Source organism: Coregonus lavaretus (genome assembly GCF_964263955.1).
Source record: "Coregonus lavaretus genome assembly, chromosome: 2".
Taxonomy (NCBI): domain Eukaryota; kingdom Metazoa; phylum Chordata; class Actinopteri; order Salmoniformes; family Salmonidae; genus Coregonus; species Coregonus lavaretus.
The window spans coordinates 38,429,221-38,453,061 of NC_139989.1; the positions used below are offsets into that span (position 1 = coordinate 38,429,221).

The 23,841-nt window shown below is 45.1% G+C and overlaps 1 protein-coding gene across 1 annotated transcript; it reads right to left on the reverse strand.

Annotated features, from left to right (window-relative positions):
• Window positions 1-326: 326 nt before the first annotated feature.
• Window positions 327-23,841, reverse strand: LOC311146725 (plexin domain-containing protein 1-like; the record flags this gene model as incomplete). The annotated part of the gene is made up of 13 exons (XM_084183285.1): window positions 23,762-23,841; window positions 9,928-10,079; window positions 4,464-4,607; window positions 4,304-4,373; window positions 3,998-4,120; window positions 3,788-3,906; window positions 3,563-3,662; window positions 3,362-3,454; window positions 3,115-3,196; window positions 2,981-3,041; window positions 2,736-2,862; window positions 573-730; window positions 327-446 (listed from the first exon to the last, which is right to left on the reverse strand). Exons 1-13 carry the CDS (start codon window positions 23,835-23,837, stop codon window positions 327-329), a joined length of 1,425 nt encoding a protein of 474 aa, XP_084039411.1. The 5' UTR covers window positions 23,838-23,841.

Sequence of the window (23,841 nt, forward strand, 5' to 3'; positions counted from 1 at the left end):
CCATTTAGCAGACGCTTTTATCCAAAGCGACTTACATTCTAGCAAAGCCTAAAAGTGGCCTCTTCTCCCTTGTCCCTTTCCCTAATACCTGAGGATGTGTAAGAGAAGAGTTCGAGACTTTGTCCACCAAAAATTATGAAAAATGCCACCCACTTTTTAGCCAACAAAGACGGGGACGATATTGAGGTGAATATAAAAAAATTAATGAACAAAAAAACATTATTTGTTTAATGGAGTAAGGGATGTGTGTGTAACTCTAAACTCCCTCCTTCCTCTCCTACAAACTCATTTTAATCTCCTCATCATCCAGTTGCTCCTCAGTCCGGTCAGCACTGGCCAGCTTCCATGATGCCCTCCTTCTCTTGACCTTCAACCTCCACCTCTGCGTAGCTGGAGTGGAATCCCTGCTTCCTGAACTTCATGGATGGCCAGTAGCTGTTGCGTCGCTATTGAAATAAGATCATACAGGTCATTGTTTTAAAAGGTTAAAGAGAATGGGAGGAGAAGTCTATATTTAGCAGGACATAGACTGACAGAGCTGGCTGAATGTGAGCCCTGATAGTGTTACTAACCTGTAGGAAGTAGAGGGGTGAGGCAGCAGAAGGATGAGAGTTGATGTAAAGAGCCAGCAGTGTCACAGCCAGGAGTAGCACCAATGCAGCTACTACACCTGCTATAACTCCTGTGTGAGCTGACCCGTCGTGTTGTCTCTGGGGGCCTGTCTTCACATCTAACCAGGAAAGAGAGACAATCCTGTATCATGGCTCCATATACAGTGAGCGAAAAAAGTATTTGATCCCCTGCTGATTTTGTACGTTTGCCCACTGACAAAGACATGATCAGTCTATCATTTTGATGGTAGGTTTATTTGAACAGTGAGAGACAGAATAACAACAAAAAAATCCAGAAAAACTCATTTCAAAAATGTTATGAATTGATTTGCATTTTAATGAGGGAAATAAGTATTTGACCCTTCTGCAAAACATGACATAGTACTTGGTGGCAAAACCCTTGTTGGCAATCACAGAGGTCAGACGTTTCTTGTAGTTGGCCACCAGGTTTGCACACATCTCAGGAGGGATTTTGTTCCACTCCTCTTTGCAGATCTTCTCCAAGTCATTAAGGTTTCGAGGCTGATGTTTAGCAATTCGAACCTTCAACTCCCTCCACAGATTTTCTATGGGATTAAGGTCTGGAGACTGGCTAGGCCACTCTAGCACCTTAATGTGCTTCTTCTTGAGCCACTCCTTTGTTGCCTTGGCCATGTGTTTTGGGTCATTGTCATGCTGGAATTCTCATCCACGACCCATTTTCAATGCCCTGGCTGAGGGAAGGAGGTTCTTACCCAAGATTTGACGGTACATGGCCCCGTCCATCATCCCTGTGATGCGGTGAAGTTGTCCTGTCCCCTTAGCAGAAAAACACCCCCAAAGCATAATGTACCCACCTCCATGTTTGACGGTGGGGATGGTGTTCTTGGGGTCATAGGCAGCATTCCTCCTCCTCCAAACACGGCGAGTTGAGTTGATGCCAAAGAGCTCGATTTTGGTCTCATCTGACCACAACACTTTCACCCAGTTCTCCTCTGAATCATTCAGATGTTCATTGGCAAACTTCAGACGGGCATGTATATGTGCTTTCTTGAGCAGGGGGACCTTGCGGGCGCTGCAGGATTTCAGTCCTTCACGGCGTAGTGTGTTACCAATTGTTTTCTTGGTGACTATGGTCCCAGCTGCCTTGAGATCATTGACAAGATCCTCCCGTGTAGTTCTGGGCTGATTCCTCACCGTTCTCATGATCATTGCAACTCCACGGGGTGAGATCTTGCATGGAGCCCCAGGCCGAGGGAGATTGACAGTTATTTTGTGTTTCTTCCATTTGCGAATAATCGCACCAACTGTTGTCACCTTCTCACCAAGCTGCTTGGCGATGGTCTTGTAGCCCATTCCAGCCTTGTGTAGCTCTACAATCTTGTCCCTGACATCCTTGGAGAGCTCTTTGGTCTTGGCCATGGTGGAGAGTTTGGAATCTGATTGATTGATTGCTTCTGTGGACAGGTGTCTTTTATACAGGTAACAAGCTGAGATTAGGAGCACTCCCATTAAGAGTGTGCTCCTAATCTCAGCTCGTTACCTGTATAAAAGACACCTGGGAGCAAGAAATCTTTCTGATTGAGAGGGGGTCAAATTTCCCTCATTAATTTCCCTCATTAAAATGCAAATCAATTTATAACATTTTTGACATGCGTTTTTCTGGATTTTTTTGTTGTTATTCTGTCTCTCACTGTTCAAATAAACCTAACATTAAAATTATAGACTGATAATTTCTTTGTCAGTGGGCAAACTTACAAAATCAGCAGGGGATCAAATACTTTTTTCCCTCACTGTACACAATTCAAAGTGAATAAAGATCCACCCACCTTTACCATTGTATAGAATCACATGTTTGGTGTCATCTGCAGGAAGATCAAATGTAGGAGCCATTTGAATATTGAGCAGTTAGGACTCAAACTGCTTCCATTGTTATTTTCCTGAACTCAATTTCTGTGCAATTTCTTTGCATGTTCCAAGAACACTCAGATTACTGTAGGCACTGGCTAAAGAGAGACACTGAGCACTAGAGGATTACTATGGCATCATTGTTCTTGCTCTGTTTAACACTGCTGCATGCACAGTTGAACTCTGATACTCCGATATAAACCCGCCCAGGCACACTCATTTACACCCTTGACTTACTCTCCGTGGCAGGGCCTTCTAGTAGGGACCCCAGGGGAGTGGTGACCTCAGAGTCTGAGGGAACTGAAGGGTCAATGGAGCTGTCTGGTCCCCCCCTGGAATAATCCTCACAGGTGACATCTTCGGCCTGTCCATATAATGGATGAGAATTGTGGTTTTAACAGAGGAAGCTTAGACTGTGATTTACATTTGATGTACAGTACATGTAAAGTATGTGAACGTTCATTGACATTGTCCAATTGTACCTCTTCTGAACAGGCGTAGTCCAGCCACTCCTGCCTGTGTCTGTCCATTCCATCTGAGCACCTGAAACAGATACAGATGTCAAACACAAAGAAACAAGGACTCCTTTATTCAGATACACTCCTCTCCTGCTCACCTCTGGAGGACATTGCACCAGGTACAGCCAGAGGTTAGGTTGGACAAGAGGCAGAGTTCACAGCTGTCATGCTGCAGACAGGCTGGACAGAGGGAGGGAGAGACAGATTGACCTGGGTTTTGATTCTGTAGCGACATGATTGGCATTGGCATTAACATTATAAAGATCTCTAAGCTGTGCCTGTGACTGGTTATTGAGGATGAAATATCTGAGAGGCCTGTATGAGGGATAGATTTTAGCTGCTTACTAGGCAATGCAGTGAACTCAAAGGCAGAGTTGTTGGTGATCTTAGTTGTATCGATGTCCACCCGATGGTACTCGTAGAGCCGACGTTGGGCATCTATGTGAGACATATCGTTTCAGGTAATTTTAGCAAAAGTCTTTGACATCAAAGACTTGCCTACCTGGATAACTGTTGGTTAGGGTTAGGGAACCCCTTGCTGCTAACCTGAGGATTGAGTGGAAGGCAGGTTCACCATGAATGCATCTGATAACCCTGTCTTCACTTGGTGCTCAGCAGAACTTATCACCTCCACTGGCAAAGGTATCTGAAAGAGTGAGAGAGACAGGTAGAGAAAAATGGGCAGAGAAACAGAAAAGTGTGACTGTGTTTAGATGGAATACATTAAAATCAGAGACGTTCATAAGTGTGCATGTTGTAAGTCTCGCTCACATCTCTGTAGCTGAAGGTGATGGTCCCTGTGAGGTGCAGGGCAGCCTGGAAGGTGTATGCCCCCTCTGCCTCCCTCCCATGGAGTCTCACCCGCTCCCACTGCACCACAAACACCTCACCTGGGGTCAGTACAGGACAGGTCACACAGAGGTCAACCAAGGGTCAAAAGTCAAATAACAAGAGCTGTCTGAATGTTACTCTATGGCTCACCATTGTCCAGGTACTGCACAGTAGACTCCTTGGAAAAGCTGGGGTCAAAGTTGGCCATGAGGGGGGCGATGTACTGTGTTGCTGTCAGCATGCGGTGTGTGACCTCTCCCATGAAAATAAACCCTGGGGAAGGTCAGAGGTCAGGGTTCTATGGAGATGCATGGCAAGTGGCAACTGGTAGTTACATTTAATTCCTTCTAGGCTTAATGTAAGTAACAAGCAGGGAGTATAAAGGAAGAAATATGATAAGTGGCTCCATCTGAGTTTGAACAACTTGCCATGTGTCGGAAGAATAATGAAATGTACCTCCTGTTGCTATGGTAATCTGCCTCAAGTAATGTCCGTAGAAGGGGAAGTCAAACGAGAGGGCAACCTTCTGGAAAACGAGGAAGAGAGATAGGGAGGGAAATTAAATGTGCGTGCGTGCGCGCGCGCGTGTGTGTGTGTATCTGTGTGTATAACTCACCGCAGCCTGTCTGTGTGTATTGGACAAAATTCCATGCATTCTGACTTGGCCATGCTCTAGGTCGTTTAGATCTACCCAGAGTTCATCTGTGCGCTGGTCATCAGGGCCAAAACTACGCCATGTGTAATACCTACCAGCGTCCTCCTGTTATAGAAACAGTAGAGGTGAGGGCAAGAGGAGAAGTTGAGGGATGGGATGGGAGAAATAAAATAATGGTGTGAGAGGAGGTGGAGATGAGATGTTATAATGAACAACAGGGTTAACAATGAAAGCAACATTTGAATGCAAGCCCATAATAAACAAACAAACACACGCTCTACATTGAGTTCCAGTCTCCAGTATATTACATAGTAGTTTACCAAGAGAGGGGTACTAAATATTGTGTCAATGTGCAGGGGTAGGACGGAGTCAGGCGCAGGACACAGAACTGAGTAAACAACGTACTTACTCGTAAATAAACAACACTAATTTCCACGCATGGAAAACACACCAGCTCACATAAGTCTTAGACACAAAACAAAGAACAAACACGCACAAAACCATGTGGGAACCAGAGGGTTGAATAGGGAAATAATATAATGTAATGGGAACCAGGTGTGTACAATCAAGACAAAACAAATGGAAGAAGAAACGTAGATCAGTGGCAGCTAGAAAGCCGGTGACAACGACCGCCGAACGCCACCCGAACAAGGAGAGGCACCAACTTCGGCGGAAGTCGTAACAGTACCCCGCCACTTGACGCGCGGCTCCAGCAGCGCGCCGACACCGGCCTCGGGGACGACCCGGAGGACGAGGCGCAGGACGATCCGACTGTTAAATTCCTGCAGTAAGCAAGGGTCCAGGAAGTCCTCCACCGGCACCCAGCATCTCTCCTCTCTCAGACTGCTGGAGCGGACCTGCCACCACCGGCCTGAGGAGAGACACATGGAACGAGGGGTTAATACGGTAATCAGGGGGGAGCTGTAACCTATAGCATACCTCGTTCAGTCTCCTCAGGACTTTAAATGGCCCCACAAACCGCGGACCCAGCTTCCGGCAGGGCAGGCGAAGGGGCAGGTTTCAGGTCGAGAGCCAGACCCGGTCCCCCGGTGCATACACTGGGGCCTTACTGTGGTGGCGGTCGGCGCTCGCCTTCTGTCGCCTGATGGCCCGTTGCAGGCGCACATGGGCAGCGTCCCATGTCTCCTCCGAGCGCCGAAACCATTCATCCACCGCAGGTGCCTCGATCTGGCTCTGATGCCATGGTGCCAGGACCGGCTGATAACCTAGTACACACTGAAATGGAGACAAGTTAGTGGAGGAGTGGCAGAGGGAGTTTTGGGCCATCTCTGCCCAGGGGATGAAAGCCGCCCACTCCCCCGGCCGGTCCTGGCAATAGGACCGCATAAACCTACCCACATCCTGGTTAACTCTCTCCACCTGCCCATTACTCTCGGGGTGAAAACCTGAGGTCAGGCTGACCGAGACCCCCAGACGTTCCATGAATGCCCTCCAGACCCTCGATGTGAACTGGGGACCCCGATCAGACACTATATCCTCAGGCACCCCGTAGTGCCGGAAGACATGGGTAAACAGGGCCTCCGCAGTCTGTAGGGCATTAGGGAGACCGGGAAAAGGAAGGAGACGGCAGGACATAGAAAACCGATCCACAACGACCAGGATCGTGGTGTTACCTTGTGACGGAGGAAGATCCGTCACGAAGTCCACCGATAGGTGTGACCACGGCCGTTGTGGAACGGGTAGGGGTTGTAATTTCCCTCTGGGCAGGTGTCTAGGTGCCTTGCACTGGGCACACACCGAGCAGGAGGAAACATAAACCCTCACGACCTTAGCTAAAGTGGGCCACCAGTACTTCCCACTAAGACAGCGCACTGTCCAACCGATGCCAGGATGACCAGAGGAGGGTGACGTGTGGGCCCAACAGATCAATCGATCACGGATATCAGATGGAACGTACAGACGCCCAACTGGACACTGGGTGGGAGTGGGCTCCGTACGTAATGCCCGCTCGATGTCCGCATCAACCTCCCATACCACCGGTTCCACCAGGCAAGAAGCCGGAAGTATGGGAGTGGGATCCATGGACCGCTCCTCCGGGACAGTGCGTCTGCCTTAGCGTTCTGGGAACCTGGTCTGTAGGATAGGGTGAAAACAAAACGGGTGAAAAACATGGCCCACCTTGCCTGGCGAGGGTTCAGTCTCCTCGCCGCCCGGATGTACTCCAGATTGCGGTGGTCAGTTCAAATGAGGAAAGGATGTTTAGCCCCCTCAAGCCAATGCCTCCACGCCTTCAGAGCCCTGATAACAGCTAACAGCTCCCGGTCCTCCACATCATAGTTTTGCTCCGCCGGGCTGAGCTTCTTCGAAAAGAAAGCACAGGGGCGGAGCTTTGGTGGCGTACCCGAGCGCTGAGACAGCACAGCTCCTATCCCAGCCTCGGACGCGTCCACCTCTACTATGAATGCCAAGGAGGGATCAGGATGAGCCAGCACGGGAGCCGAGGTAAACAGAGCCTTCAGGTGACCAAAAGCCCTGTCCGCCCCAGCTGACCACTGCAGTCGCACCGGTCCCCCCTTTAGCAAGGAGGTAATGGGAGCCGCTACCTGACCAAACCCCTGGAAAAACCTCTGGTAGTAGTTGGCAAACCCTAAGAACCGCTGCACCTCATTTACCGTGGTTGGAGTCGGCCAATTACGCACGGCTGAAATGTGGTCATTCTCCATCTCCACCCCTGACGCGGACAGGCGGTACCCTAGGAAGGAGACGGACTATTGGAAGAACAGACATTTCTCAGCCTTGACGTACAAGTCATGCTCCAACAGTCGACCAAGCACCTTGTGCACCAGGGAAACATGCTCGGCGCGTGTAGCGGAGTATATTAGAATGTCATCTATATACACCACTACACCCTGCCCGTCCAGGTCCCTGAAAATCTCGTCTACCAGAGGTGGTACTAAATGCCGTCTTCCACTCATCCCCCTCCCGAATACGCACCAGGTTGTAAGCGCTCCTGAGATCCAATTTGGTGAAGAAGTGCGCCCCGTGCAATGACTCTGTCACACTGGCGATGAGAGGCAGTGGGAAACTGTACTTCACAGTGATCTGATTTAGACCTCGATAGTCAATGCACGGGCGTAAACCTCCATCCTTCTTCTTCACAAAAAAGAAACTCGAGGAGGCAGGTGAAGTGGAAGGCCGAATGTATCCCTGTCCCAGAGATTCGGAGACATACGTTTCCATAGCTGCCGTCTCCTCCTGAGACGTGACACGTGACTCCTGGGAAGTGCTGTGCCTACCTGGAGATTTATCGCACAATCCCCCTGTCGATGGGGTGGTAGTTGAGTCACCTTCTTTTTACAGAAGGCGACAGCCAAATCGGCATATTCGGGGGGAATGTGCATAGTGGAGACCTGGTTTGGACTCTCCACCGTAGTTGCACCTATGTAAACACATACACACCTCCCTGAGCACTGATGTGACCATCCCTTGAGAGCCCTCTGTTGCCACGAAATAGTGGGGTCATGAGAGGCCAACCAGGGAAGCCCCAACACCACAGGAAACGCAGGAGAATCGATCAGGAAGAGACTAATTCTCTCCTCATGACTCTCCTGCGTTTTCATACATAGTGGAGCTGTGACCTCCCTAATCAGGCCCAACCCTAAAGGACGACTATCTAAGGCATGTACAGGGAAGACAGGAACAATAGGGATCCCTAATCTACGTGCAAATGAACGGTCAATAAAGTTCCCAGCTGCGCCTGAATCTACTAGCGCCTTATGCTGGGAAGACGGGGAAAACTCAGGAAATTCTATGCATACACACATGTGCGCAACAGAGAGCTCTGGGTGAGTCGGGTGCCTACTCACCTGGGATGATCCACCAGTGCCCTGCCTGCTGCCTCAACTCTCTGGGGAACCTCCCCAGCACCGACCAGCAGTGTGCCCTCTGCAGCCACAGTTGGTGCAGGAAACGGCCCCCCCTCCGGTCACCCTAGGAGCAGCACCTCCGAGCTCCATAGGTGTATGGTCGGGGGTGCTGGGGAATGGAATGGACGGACCCTGACCCGGACGTCCGCGGGTGGCCAACAGGTTATCCAGCCGTATAGATAAATCCACCAGCTGGTCGAGGGTAAGGGTGGTGTCCCTGCATGCCAGCTCCCGACGAACGTCCTCACGTAGACTACACCGGTAATGGTCGATCAGGGCCCTCTCATTCCATCCCGCGCTGGCAGCCAAGGTCCTGAAGTCCAGTGCGAAGTCCTGTGCGCTCCTCTTCCCCTGTCTGAGATGGAGCAAGCGTTCCCCCGCCGCTCTCCCCTCAGGTGGATGATCGAAAACCTCCCAGAAGCGGCGGTGAAATCCTCATACCGAACCAAAGCTGCGTCTATTCCTCCCCATTTGGCGTTGGCCCACTCAAGCGCTCTCCCCGACAGACAGGAGATGAGGTTGGACACGCTCTCGTATCCCGAGGGAGCCGGGTGGATAGTCACCAGGTAGAGCTCCACCTGGAGCAGGAACCCCTGGCACCCGGCAGCCGTCCCATCATATGCCCTCGAGAGCGAGAGCCAAATCCCACTGGGTCCAGGTGACAGAGGGGTGGACATCGGTGTGGGTTGATCTGAAGTTGATGGGGTTGTGGGAAAACCCCCTCTCTCCCATCGCTCCATGGTCTGCAACACGCGATCCATGGCTGTGCCAAGATTCTGGAGCATTGTCGTGTGCGGCTGGACGCGCTCCTCCACTGGTACCGGAGGACTGGATGCACCTGCTGACTCCATATGTGGTGCGTGTTTCTGTCAAGTGTCAATGTGCAGCGGTAGGACGGAGTCAGGCGCAGGACACAGAACTGAGTAAACGACGTACTTACTCGAAAAATAAACAACGCTAATTTCCACGCAGGAAAAACACACCAGCTCACATAAGTTTTTGACACAAAACAAAGAACAAACACACACAAAACCATGTGGGAACCAGAGGGTTAAATATGGAAATAATATAATGTAATGGGAACCAGGTGTGTACAATCAAGACAAAACAAATGGAGAAAAAAACGTAGATCGGTGGCAGCTAGAAAGCCGGTGACAACGACCGCCGAACGCCGCCCGAACAAGGAGAGGCACCAACTTCGGCGGAAGTCGTGACAAATATAAAGAATGCAGGGTGCATACTAAATAAGTTAAGGGGATACGCTTTTAGAAACCTTAGGATATCCTTGAATGTCTTGGACTGCAAATTTCAGCAGCAAGGTTGAAATTATTCATTGCAATTTGATTTGGTCTACATTGTTCAACTCATTTTCAATATACCCTCTGCAGTCTAATGCAGTTCAACATTGATTTGTTTTGTATAAGGCCAGCAGGGATCAGTATTCTACCACCACAACTGGAACAAGCGAATCTCCCATTGACATACTGTATATACACATCACTAGTGTGTTGTTGGACCACTGCCCCAGCGCCACTCACCACTAAGTGTGTCATGTTGTCTGGTAGGGTGTCGATGGTCAGTCCTCCTCCCAGTACCTCCCTAGCCACCCTGGCATAACCCAGCCTCGGCTCTCTGGGGGTCCTGTGTGATGGCTTCTCATGCCGCTGTCCATTCACATGATACCGCATCTCTGTCCAAAACACAGTGAGTCAGTGACACAGATCAAGTCAGTGTCAGTCAGAAGATCCATGTTTGAACCCCCTCTGTCAATTATAAACAAGCTACTCTGAAGATATGTAACCAAGCTACCAATTACTTCTCACTGGACGAAGTTAAGCTACACTAAAGCTACCCTTATGAAAAATATAGTTTACTTAACTAAAGTTACTTTGAAAACATACAGTGGGAAAAAAAAGTATTTAGTCAGCCACCAATTGTGCAAGTTCTCCCACTTAAAAAGATGAGAGAGGCCTGTAATTTTCATCATAGGTACACGTCAACTATGACAGACAAAATGAGCATTTTATTTCCAGAAAATCACATTGTAGGATTTTTAATGAATTTATTTGCAAATTATGGTGGAAAATAAGTATTTGGTCAATAACAAAAGTTTCTCAATACTTTGTTATATACCCTTTGTTGGCAATGACACAGGTCAAACGTTTTCTGTAAGTCTTCACAAGGTTTTCACACACTGTTGCTGGTATTTTGGCCCATTCCTCCATGCAGATCTCCTCTAGAGCAGTGATGTTTTGGGGCTGTCGCTGGGCAACACGGACTTTCAACTCCCTCCAAAGATTTTCTATGGGGTTGAGATCTGGAGACTGGCTAGGCCACTCCAGGACCTTGAAATGCTTCTTACGAAGCCACTCCTTCGTTTCCCGGGCGGTGTGTTTGGGATCATTGTCATGCTGAAAGACCCAGCCACGTTTCATCTTCAATGCCCTTGCTGATGGAAGGAGGTTTTCACTCAAAATCTCACGATACATGGCCCCATTCATTCTTTCCTTTACAGAGATCAGTCGTCCTGGTCCCTTTGCAGAAAAACAGCCCCAAAGCATGATGTTTCCACCCCCATGTTTTACAGTAGGTATGGTGTTCTTTGGATGCAACTCAGCATTCTTTGTCCTCCAAACACGACGAGTTGAGTTTTTACCAAAAAGTTCTATTTTGGTTTCATCTGACCATATGACATTCTCCCAATCCTCTTCTGGATCATCCAAATGCACTCTAGCAAACTTCAGACGGGCCTGGACATGTACTGGCTTAAGCAGGGGGACACGTCTGGCACTGCAGGATTTGAGTCCCTGGCGGCGTAGTGTGTTACTGATGGTAGGCTTTGTTACTTTGGTCCCAGCTCTCTGCAGGTCATTCACTAGGTCCCCCTGTGTGGTTCTGGGATTTTTGCTCACCGTTCTTGTGATCATTTTGACCCCACGGGGTGAGATCTTGCGTGGAGCCCCAGATCGAGGGAGATTATCAGTGGTCTTGTATGTCTTCCATTTCCTAATAATTGCTCCCACAGTTGATTTCTTCAAACCAAGCTGCTTACCTATTGCAGATTCAGTCTTCCCAGCCTGGTGCAGGTCTACAATTTTGTTTCTGGTGTCCTTTGACAGCTCTTTGGTCTTGGCCATAGTGGAGTTTGGAGTGTGACTGTTTGTGGTTGTGGACAGGTGTATTTTATACTGATAACAAGTTCAAACAGGTGCCATTAATACAGGTAACGAGTGGAGGACAGAGGAGCCTCTTAAAGAAGAAGTTACAGGTCTGTGAGAGCCAGAAATCTTGCTTGTTTGTAGGTGACCAAATACTTATTTTCCACCATAATTTGCAAATAAATTCATTAAAAATCCTACAATGTGATTTTCTGGAGAAGAAATATCTCAATTCGTCTGTCATAGTTGACGTGTACCTATGATGAAAATTACAGGCCTCTCTCATCTTTTTAAGTGGGAGAACTTGCACAATTGGTGGCTGACTAAATACTTTTTCCCCCACTGTAGTTCACTAAATCCAAACTACTTTGTGATAAATGATCACATCTAAATCTGAAATGTCATGGACTACAAATTGCAAGAACTGATCACTCTGTAGTCAGATGTCAACAGAATGTTTAATTTAGCCCATTAAACACAAAAACAGTTTCAAGTGAGAATTAGGCAGGTCTGATGCTGAAAAATAAAGGAAATTCTTGCCTACCCATATTTTCTATTTGCATCTATGGAAAACACCACCTAGATTAGAATGTAGTTCAACTACCACCAAGCTATTGCAAAATGTATTTAACTACTGAAAACACCACCTAGATTAGAATGTATTTCAACTACCGCCAAGCTACTGCTAAATGTAATTAACTACTGAAAACACCACCTGGATTAGAATATAGTTCAACTACCACCAAGCTACTGCAAAATGTAATTAACTACTGAAAACACCACCTGGATTAGAATGTAGTTCAACTACCACCAAGCTACTGCAAAATGTAATTAACTACTGAAAACACCACCTAGATTATATGCTGTATTGTAGAATGTAGTTCAACTACCACCAAGCTACTGCAAAATGTAATTAAATTACTAGTTGAACTACATGTAGTTTACTACTCCCCAACACTGGCTATAGGTTACTGCATAGCCCTGAACTGAGTGTGTACTACTCAATGCAATGGTTTGGATATTGTGGGCTGAAAGTGAACAAAGCATGAACATATCTCTGGCCATGAGTGAATGCTGGCATGCATTTCAACTTTTGAACTCCTTTTTTCAGAGTTCCTACACCTGCACATGCAAGCACGCACCCACCCATGCACCCGCACACACGCATGCACACACACATAATAATCACAATACAACAAACTAGACTGGCACTTTGCTTTTCTCTCCTCCTCCTATCATTGTCTTGCATATCCCATGGGCTGCAATGTTCTGTCTCTTGGATCCAAAGTTGTGAGCAGTTCCCAAAGCTACTTACAATACAGCATATGTTCCACAACATTCTGCTAAACATTATCCAAACAAATAACTCAATGTGAATTTGAGATCATGTGGGATTAGGAGGGACAAATCTCTGAGGACCTCTGGTTCTCAGATAACACATGTCCCCACATCACTCTGCTTGAGGCCACAATACATCTGGTTATTCTGCCTTTCAGGCCGCAGCCGCATAGAGATTTTGTGTCAGGAAATTACCGATTCAACAAGAACGCATATACGATTTCATCTGTTTTTATTTGTCTATTTGTGGCGGTAGCTTCATTCTGATTTTGTATGCACATTGTGATGTAGTGCCCCCAACTGGACATTTTGTTTAGTTGCGTCTGGTTGGTTTTCTTCTAAAGTACTTTGAGCAGAGGGCGGGAAGCAGGGAGTGTTTTGTTGGGTTCGGGACATTTCTCAGTGCAGTCTGGTCATGATCTGTTGCTGTCATTTTTTATGTGGTTTGGTTAGCCTGGCCCTGCATTGCTTGTGAGTTATTGAGATGGTTAGTTGGCAGTTCATCTAGCTATGTCAGGAGGTGTTTGACATGAGTGGTGCTGGAGATGTTGTTGTCTATGCTAGCTACATTCCATTGCTAGTTCTGCTGGCCTTTCGCCATCCAGTGTCATACAGATGCTGGCTAGGATTGTTTGCAACATCTAAGCCTTCTCGTTTTATGTCAGCAGTGTTGTGTTTTATGTGCACAGAACATTGTACATGCATTCAATATTTTAATGTGCATTTCTGTATAGAATACAGTTGCGAGATAAACTTGTCTATCAAGCTTTATCTTGAAAACTTGACTGCTGACATGCACTTTTTGGGGGGATTGTATTAATTGCACTAATGATCAAAATACTAAAATATAAGTTTTGAGTGAACCATCCTTTTAAAGCTAGACTCCTAGTTGCTACATATATATATTTTTTTATCAGAAGATAAATCATGTGGTAAGGTCAACTTTGAATACTATTTTTTTTGTTAACTACATGAGACTATTTTGTCTATTATCATCATACAGTATATCTCAGTTATTATCAACGTCATCATTACACTATGAGATTTTTTCTGGTGAATTTGCCTGCTCGATCCAGACAGCTTCAATGTTGCGCAACTTTTAGGAATATTTCGTCCGACTCTGAAAGAGGGGGTGTGTTCATGACGTCACAGTTACTATATAAATGTTACCGCACACGCTTCTTTTTTTTACGGAGTGTCTCTTCTAACCCTAAATGTGGGCGCCTTCCTGTACTATATACGTTTACTGTTTTGTCTCTTGCTTTCAATAGACGACAGGAAGTGTTCGAATATCGGTAGGCATATGGCAAACAAAAAAGCATAGAGATTCACTCTGTGATGCTCACTCTTCCCGGTGGAATCACCATGAACATGCCGTGGTCAGCATGGCTGCCACGAAGAGTTCGTCTCTGCTGCTCTGGTGATTTTCTCTGGAAAAAACTGTTGTTGAGCAGAACAAACTGAGCTGGGTAACTGGCGGATCTAAACTATGATCCTGGTCGAAAGCCCGCGCTCAAACATTTTCAATTATCTTTTACCGGTAATATAGTTTGCAGTCTGGTCACGTTTGAATTTGTGTGCTAGATTAGAGAGAGAGGGATGTTCGTTATTCTCTGATGACGTGTGATAGAACTCCGACTCAGAACACAGCCGTTTTTGTTAGCAGATTTTTTTTTTTTGCACTAACTTGGTGGAATCAACCCTGGCTGGCACAGGCATGCATTGTATATCACTAGTGCCCTTTTTGGAATCAAATCACTTCATTCATTTAAACTCTTCAGAACGTTTAGGTATAGTTAACCGTAAATGAATAATCTGGTGCTAGTCTAACACTAGCCAGCAGTTTCTGTCCTTGTGGCTTGACTCTGTGACAAACCTAAAAAGAAGCCAGAGGTTAGCATATAAACCAAACACTGAAATAACCTGCAAGCGGAATGTGTGTTGGCAATGATCTGATTTATGGTGGCCTCAAGCGTTTTGTGTGGGTGGATGGACTACATAAAGTAGGTGTTGGTGATACAATTTATTGGTTAAATTGGCATACCTCACACCCTAAAATTAGTAGAATAAGGGACTGAGGGAAAACACAGGCCAGCTGCTCAAGCCATGAAAGTGCATTCATTCACAACACTCCAAAATGTGGTTCTAGTGATCACTTCACCAGCGATGAGTGATATTCTAATCCAAAACCCTCATCAAACCACGGCCACAGACAAGTATTACTAGCAATGTGTTGACCGAACTGGCACCACCCATAACTGTTGAACACATCAGGACTAATTTTGTCCTACATTTGCACACATTCCGAATATGATATTTCTCATTGATGTGCTATCTTTTTTTTCATTACAGCATCAATGAAATATGACTGCTGAATATGGAGATTGGCTTTGGAAAACAGACTGCATAAAAGACAAGGTGGTCGTTGTTATAAGGTGCTCAAGGCCTCTTATGTTATGTAAAACATAGCAGCAGATAGAAATGCATTGGTCCTCTGTAGCTCAATTGGTAGAGCATCCTGTAAATCACTGTTTAAGTGAAATTCCTGTGCATTCTATAGCCTGGTCCCTGATCTGTTTGTGCTTTTGCCTACTCCATTGTCAAGACAAACGTATGTTTGGCATGACAATTCCATAAGGCGTTACATTTACATAATTTAGTAGACACTCTTATCCAGTGCCACTTACAGAAGAAAATGAGGGTCTATGTGCCTTGCTCATGGGCACATCGGCAGATATTTCACCTAGTCAGCTTGGGTATTTGAACCAGCGACCTTTCAGTTACTGGCCCAACACTCTTAACCGCTAGGCTACCTACTGCCTGCTTGGCAAGCGAGCAGAAACAAACAGACTGGCACCAAGGCTAGTAATTATATGCCATAACCCTTCAGACTGTTATACCCAGAGCAGGGGGAGACCAATTAAATACATCAAGAGGCTTCAAGTTGAGATAAGGAGTATATAGAGGGCTGTGAAGGGGGAAATGGAGGGGACAAAAGGGCAATTCAAATTCTAAAAGAGTGCGAGAGGCCTGTGATAGTGGGTAGTTTCACGAGGGAGATTTGGTCCTAGATTTGTTTTGTAGCCTTGCGCTTCTTTTTGAGGAAAAGTACAGGACCGTCTTGCAAAATAAAATATAAAAAGTCTAATTGGTTCTTTGGTGTCACGTTTTCCCCATAGACATGTGCGTTTGCCAGCACTGCAGCATGTTTCTGGGGAAGTGAGGTGTGGTATGGTTGGTGATGTAAAACATACATCTGTAGCTCAATTGGGAGAGCATGGCGCTTGTAACGCCAGGGTAGTGGGTTCGATCCCCGGGACCACCCATACATAAAAATGTATGCACACATGACTGTAAGTCGCTTTGGATAAAAGCATCTGCTAAATGGCATATTAGTATTATAAGTCAGAAGTTTACATACACTTTAGCCAAATACATTTAAACTCAGTTTTTCACAATTCCTGACATTTAATCAGAGTAAAAATTCCCTGTCTTAGGTCATTTAGGATCACCACTTTATTTTAAGAATGTGAAAAAGAATAATAGTAGAGAGAATTATTTCAGCTTTTATTTCTTTCATCACATTCCCAGTGGGTCAGAACTTTACATACACTCAATTAGTATTTGGTACCATTGCCTTTAAATTGTTTAACTTGGGTCAAACATTTCAGGTAGCCTTCCACAAGCTTCCCACAATAAGTTCGGTGAATTTTGGCCTATTCCTCCTGACAGAGCTGGTGTAACTGAGTCAGGTTTGTAGGCCTCCTTGCTCGCACACGCTTTTTCAGTTCTGCCGACACATTTTCTATAGGATTGAGGTCAGGGCTTTGTGATGGCCACTCCAATACCTTGACTTTGTTGTCCTTAAGACATTTTGCCACAACTTTGGAAGCATGCTTGGGGTCATTGTCCATTTGGAAGACCCATTTGCGACCAAGCTTTAACTTCCTGACTGATGTCTTGAGATATTGCTTCAATATATCCACATAATTTTCCTTCCTCATGATGCCATCTATTTTGTGAAGTGCACCAGTCCCTCTTGCAGCAAAGCACCCCCACAGCACGATGCTGCCACCCCCGTTCTAAACGGTTGGGATGGTGTTCTTCGGCTTGCAAGCTTTCCCCTTTTTCCTCCAAACATAACAATGGTCATTATGGCCAAACAGTTCTATTTTTGTTTCATCAGACCAGAGGACATTTCTCCAAAAAGTACGATCTTTGTCCCCATGTGCAGTTGAAAACCGTAGTCTGTCTTTTTTATGGTGGTTTTGGAGCAGCGGCTTCTTCCTTGCTGAGTGGCCTTTCAGGTTATGTCGATATAGGACTCGTTTTACTGTGGATATAGATACTTTTGTACCTGTTTCCTCCAGCATCTTCACAAGGTCCTTTGCTGTTGTTCTGGGATTGATTTGCACTTTTCGCACCAAAGTAAGTTCATCTCTAGGAGACAGAACGCGTCTCCTTCCTGAGCGGTATGACGGCTGCGTGGTCCCATGGTGTTTATACTTGCGTACTATTGTTTGTACAGATGAATGTGGTACCTTCAGTCGTTTGGAAATTGCTCCCAAGGATGAACCAGATTTGTGGAGGTCTCAATGTTTTTTCTGAGGTCTTGGCTGATTTCTTTTGATTTTCCCATGATGTCAAGCAAAGATGCACTGAGTTTGAAGGTAGGCCTTGAAATACATCCACAGGTACACCTCCAATTGACTCAAATTATGTCAATTAGCCTATCAGAAGCTTCTAAAGCCATGACATCATTTTCTGGAATTTTCCAAGCTGTTTAAAGGCACAGTCAACTTAGTGTATGTAAACTTCTGACCCACTGGAATTGTGAAACAGTGAATTATAAGTGAAATAATCTGTCTGTAAACAATTGTTGGAAAAATTACTTGTGTCATGCACAAAGTAGATGTCCTAACCGACTTGCCAAAACTATAGTTTGTTAACAAGACATTTGTGGAGTGGTTGAAAAACAAGTTTTAATGACTCCAACCTAAGTGTATGTAAAATTCCGACTTCAACTGTAAGTGACCATTCTATTTCTATGGCTACAATATTCAATTCTCTTGTGAACTCAGTTTCAGCACAGTACTCCAATCCAGGGTCATCTCCCCAGGTGGGAGAGAGAGAACATACAGAACCAGTTCGAAGAATCAGGCATGTGTGACTATAGTGTTCGAGAATGTCTGTTTTTAAAATCAGCAAGCAGGGGTGATATATAATTTATTGCAGTGGCTCCTAAACTTTTTTACTCGGGGCCCCCCTTCCATCATTGGCGAACATCCTGTAGTGTGTTCATGTGATATCTGAGTAACTCAAACATTACAACAAAATCAATGGGTAAAAAATCGACCTAAAATGTTTTAGCTGACATGGGCTAGTTGATCTGGACACTTCTGAAAAGTTATAAATATCTCTCTAAGGTCTGCAATGAGTGACATGACAAGAGGAAAACTGCAGATGCACTACCAAAATTGGTGCATTGTACTATTTCAACTGTTAAGAGTAAGTTGAAAGCCCAACTGACCCCCCCCCCCCCCCCCCCCCCAGCCCCACAGTCTGGGAACCACTGATGTACTGGAATGCCTGATGACAGAGGAGAAATAGGATATGACAAGTGAGAATACCATTATAACATAAACACCTCTTCTGTTAGAATATAAGGCCCACACTGAGTGTCTGGCCAGCTTAAACACAGGCAACTGTCGCCTAGTCACATACCTCAGGCTTTCATTTACTTTCATTTGATTTTAATTGTCTAAAACAGAGGTCAGGTATGCAGAAAAACTATGCCCCACCCTCTCTCAGGCATAAACAACATGGTAAAGTTTAAACTACAGCTCATAGGCTGATAGACAGTCAGTCTTCTGGCCTGAGCACTAAAGTAACCCTAATGCTATGAAACCACTCAGCCCATATTTCCAGGCCTGTTTCTGTGAGTGGTCAGACCGACCGGGGGCGAGAGGGCACACCCTTTCCTGCATGGGAGAGGCTGCTAGGGCTGGCTCAGGATCAGCCAGATGGCACATTACTTCCACAGTTCAACTCAATGTGGCCAATCATATGAATATGAATACCTTCTTTTTTATTTTTGCACTGACTCTATGCACACTCACAGGACTCTACACACTGACACACACACACTCACACTGACATTCCAGCACACACACTTAATTTGCTCACAGACACATACAAAACAAGAAAATGCCCTCCCTCTGGCTAGAAACAAGATTTTGAAATTCACTGTTTTATTTTGTTAATTTAATCCTACACCGTGATGTCACAGATAACCATATTTTAGGACCTTTCTTATCTTTTTAACCACATATAGAAACGTGACGTTAACACGTATGTAGACGCTGATATGGCGCTGGAGATAATAAATATAAGGTTGAAAAGTGGCAGAATTGCCCTTTAGGAATTTAGGTTCTTTGTCTCCCTCCCTGCCTCACTATCCCTACTTCACAGATCCTTCTGTTCTCTTGAAACTTGCCAGACGTGTCTGTATAGATGTCACAATGGCCCTTGCAGTTGCTGTTGCAGATCAAAATATCCACGACAGTGAAATCACATCTATGGATGTCAGTCATACAAATATTTAGTATATCCAGATTCAACCTTTCATTTTTTTTCTGTTCAGGCTTGGCCCCAGTATGGCTGGACCAGACACAAGTCATTTGTTATGTGAAATTCTCAACAGGACAAAGAACAGAGAGCCAAGCTCTGAGGTCAGCAGCCTCACAATTCATTTTCATCCCTCAAACTGTGTTTTCATAATCTGCTTTAGATGCTGCAGATACAGTGGGGGAGAAAAGTATTTAGTCAGCCACCAATTGTGCAAGTTCTCCCACTTAAAAAGATGAGAGAGGCCTGTAACTTTCATCATAGGTACACATCAACTATGACAGACAAATTGAGGGAAAACAATCCAGAAAATCACATTGTAGGATTTTTAATGAATTTATTTCCAAATTATGGTGGAAAATAAGTATTTGGTCACCTACAAACAAGCAAGATTTCTGGCTCTCACAGACCTGTAACTTCTTCCTTAAGAGGCTCCTCTGTCCTCCACTCGTTACCTGTATTAATGGCACCTGTTTGAACTTGTTATCAGTATAAAAGACACCTGTCCACAACCTCAAACAGTCACACTCCAAACTCCACTATGGCCAAGACCAAAGAGCTGTCAAAGGACACCAGAAACAAAATTGTAGACCTGCACCAGGCTGGGAAGACTGAATCTGCAATAGGTAAGCAGCTTGGTTTGAAGAAATCAACTGTGGGAGCAATTATTAGGAAATGGAAGACATACAAGACCACTGATAATCTCCCTCGATCTGGGGCTCCACGCAAGATCTCACTCCGTGGGGTCAAAATGATCACAAGAACGGTGAGCAAAAATCCCAGAACCACACGGGGGGACCTAGTGAATGACCTGCAGAGAGCTGGGACCAAAGTAACAAAGCCTACCATCAGTAACACACTACGCCGCCAGGGACTCAAATCCTGCAGTGCCAGACGTGTCCCCCTGCTTAAGCCAGTACATGTCCAGGCCCATCTGAAGTTTGCTAGAGTGCATTTGGATGATCCAGAAGAGGATTGGGAGAATGTCATATGGTCAGATGAAACCAAAATAGAACTTTTTGGTAAAAATTCAACTCATCGTGTTTGGAGGACAAAGAATGCTGAGTTGCATCCAAAGAACACCATACCTACTGTGAAGCATGGGGGTGGAAACATCATGCTTTGGGGCTGTTTTTCTGCAAAGGGACCAGGACGACTGATCCGTGTAAAGGAAAGAATGAATGGGGCCATGTATCGTGAGATTTTGAGTGAAACCCTCCTTCCATCAGCAAGGGCATTGAAGATGAAACGTGGCTGGGTCTTTCAGCATGACAATGATCCCAAACACACCGCCCGGGCAACGAAGGAGTGGCTTCGTAAGAAGCATTTCAAGGTCCTGGAGTGGCCTAGCCAGTCTCCAGATCTCAACCCCATAGAAAATCTTTGGAGGGAGTTGAAAGTCCGTGTTGCCCAGCGACAGCCCCAAAACATCACTGCTCTAGAGGAGATCTGCATGGAGGAATGGGCCAAAATAGCAGCAACAGTGTGTGAAAACCTTGTGAAGACTTACAGAAAACGTTTGACCTGTGTCATTGCCAACAAAGGGTATATAACAAAGTATTGAGAAACTTTTGTTATTGACCAAATACTTATTTTCCACCATGATTTGCAAATAAATTCATTAAAAATCCTACAATGTGATTTTCTGGATATTTTTTTCTCATTTTGTCTGTCATAGTTGACGTATACCTATGATGAAAATTACAGGCCTCTCTCATCTTTTTAAGTGGGAGAACTTGCACAAATGGTGGCTGACTAAATACTTTTTTCCCCCACTGTAGCTCTCGAGGGGTAGCTCCACTTGATCCTATTTCATACAGCTTTTTTACACTGCATGTAAAAAAGAAGAAAAAAAAGAATCTAATTTTATGCTGTGTAAGATGAACACGAAAAGCAATTAATTTAGCTCAGTGAAGAGCTGTTGTTGTTTTGAATGTGGTAGATAGTATCAGGGAATGAGAATGGGATGCATCTGGCTTGTGGTTCTGAAGTTCATTTCCTGCAATTCTGCACATTTTTCCTTGGGGCGTAGAGATGATTTTGCAATTTTATAACTCATTTCATGCAATTCTACTCATTTTTCCATGGGGCGGAGAGAAACGTTTGCAGTTTTACACCTTGTGTATTCTATTATAGTAACTCTCAACAGTAAATTGAGACCCCGACTGAGTTCCACGGGCCTACAAAAAGGGGGCCCGCAGGCAGCCAGTTGCCCATCCCTGCTTTACACTGACACATACTGCATGCACACCCAGTCAGTACAGCTGCAGTGGTAATTGTAGGGTCAGACCCACAAGAGGAACAACCACCATCCAGACTGCCAACAGAAAGCGACTGTGAAGAGTCTGAAAACCTTGCATGCAGCTAATCAAGCAAATTGTCCTCACATTATAACTTGGACACATTACTAATATCAGTCAAATAAGACTTGGTGGGTGGCATAAAGCACAAAAACGTACATGATAAAGCTGATAAGGTAGCAGGCGTTATGCTGAAACAAGAGATTTTATATTCTGAAAAAACACCAAGATCTCTTCTATGAAAACAAGAGAGCAGTGATGACCTCAATCTTCCTCTGTTATGGTGAAACCCAATCTCTTAGTGGATGAGGTAAAGGAATTAATTCTGGTTTTCATTGTATGATAAGACAAAGCCCATACCGAACTGTCAGGCATCTCAATGAAGATCAGGGCTGAATCCTGTCTTATTCCCCAATGCCAACATCACAAACTCATCATCCAGAAAATCACTTTAACTCTGCCAAATAATCATTAAAGGGCAATTTCAACCTCATTTTCATTATTTCCAGCACAATACCGTTGTCTACATATGTGAAAATGGTGCATTTCTACGCTTTGTAGAAGAAAAATATAAAGTTAAAAAGTTCTAGCCGATGACATCATCAAAAGTTTAAACATGTTAAAAACTGTGATTTTCAAACACTATGAGGTTTCACAGTGACATGGGGAGCAAGAAAATACCCTCCCTCTGGCTACAAACAAGGTTTTTAAATTCACTGTTTTATTTTGTTTAATTTAATCCTACACCGTGATGTCACAGATAACCATATTTTAGGACCTTTCTTATCTTTTTAACCACATATAGAAACGTGATGTTAACACGTATGTAGACGCTGATATGGCGCTGGAGATAATAAATATAAGGTTGAAAAGTGGCAGAATTGCCCTTTAGGAGTGCGGTGGTGGGACAGTGGTGGAGACAAATTGAATTTCTCAATCTCTAATAAAAGGCTTTATTACACCCCAAACACACACAATTCATCACTTTCAAGCTACCACCTTTTGGCCTGCATTCCTCAACAGTTTTCTCTCTATCGGTTCCCCTCTCCTTTCCCACCCTGGACTGCCTGACTTTTAGGCTAGCAGAGAGGCAGGGATAAACATGTCCAAATCTGCTGTTTTGTGGGTTGTTATTCTGAGTCATTTGCGCGTTTCTGGAATATGGTGTTTTTTATGGTTACACTTTCATTGCAAACTAGGTCACTAACTTTTCTGCACAAACAACAAGTTTAAGGGTATGCCCATTTCCAAACACAATCGTGAACCTGCACGGTTTTCCATGTATAAGTACATGAGGAAAAACAGTGTCTTCAAAGACATCTGTACGTAGGTCATTGAAGCCATGAGATATCAACAACAAAAAAGAATGCCATAACACACAGCTTTTTTATGTTAAATACAAAAGTTGTTATTATTCCAGGTGATCATAAATTGCTGTCACATCTTAGGATGGAAGTGTGAGAGCCATAAAAGGGAGAGAGAGAGAGAGAGGTGGACAGATGTAAATGGCATATATTATGTAAATAAAGGATGATTCTGGGATGAAAAAGGGAGAGAAGAGCCTGGATGAGGTGATATTGTATGGCAGAAAGTACAACACCTGAGTGACCTGAAGAGAGGCTGTGCGAAGCAATGGAGGCTGCTGAGGGGAGGACGGCTCATAATATTGGCTGGAACGGAGCATATGGAATGGCATCAAACACATGGAAACAATGTGTTTGATTTATTTATTTGATACCATTCCACTAATTCCACTCCAGCCATTACCACAAGCCCATCCTCCCCAATTAAGATGCCACCAACCTCCTGTGGTGTGAAGAGAGTGATGCATGGGGAAAAGACAAGTGAAGGAGGGAGGAGACAACCGGTGAATAAAGGTGATGAAGTACAGTGAGAAAAGAGAATCAGGATGGAAAACACAGGAGAGGTAGGGGAGAAGGAAAGCTTACCTGTTTGTTGCTGAGCCCAAACTCTCCCCAACTCTGTCTGGGAGAGGCAGATGAGTAGCAGTGCACTGAGACACATGTTG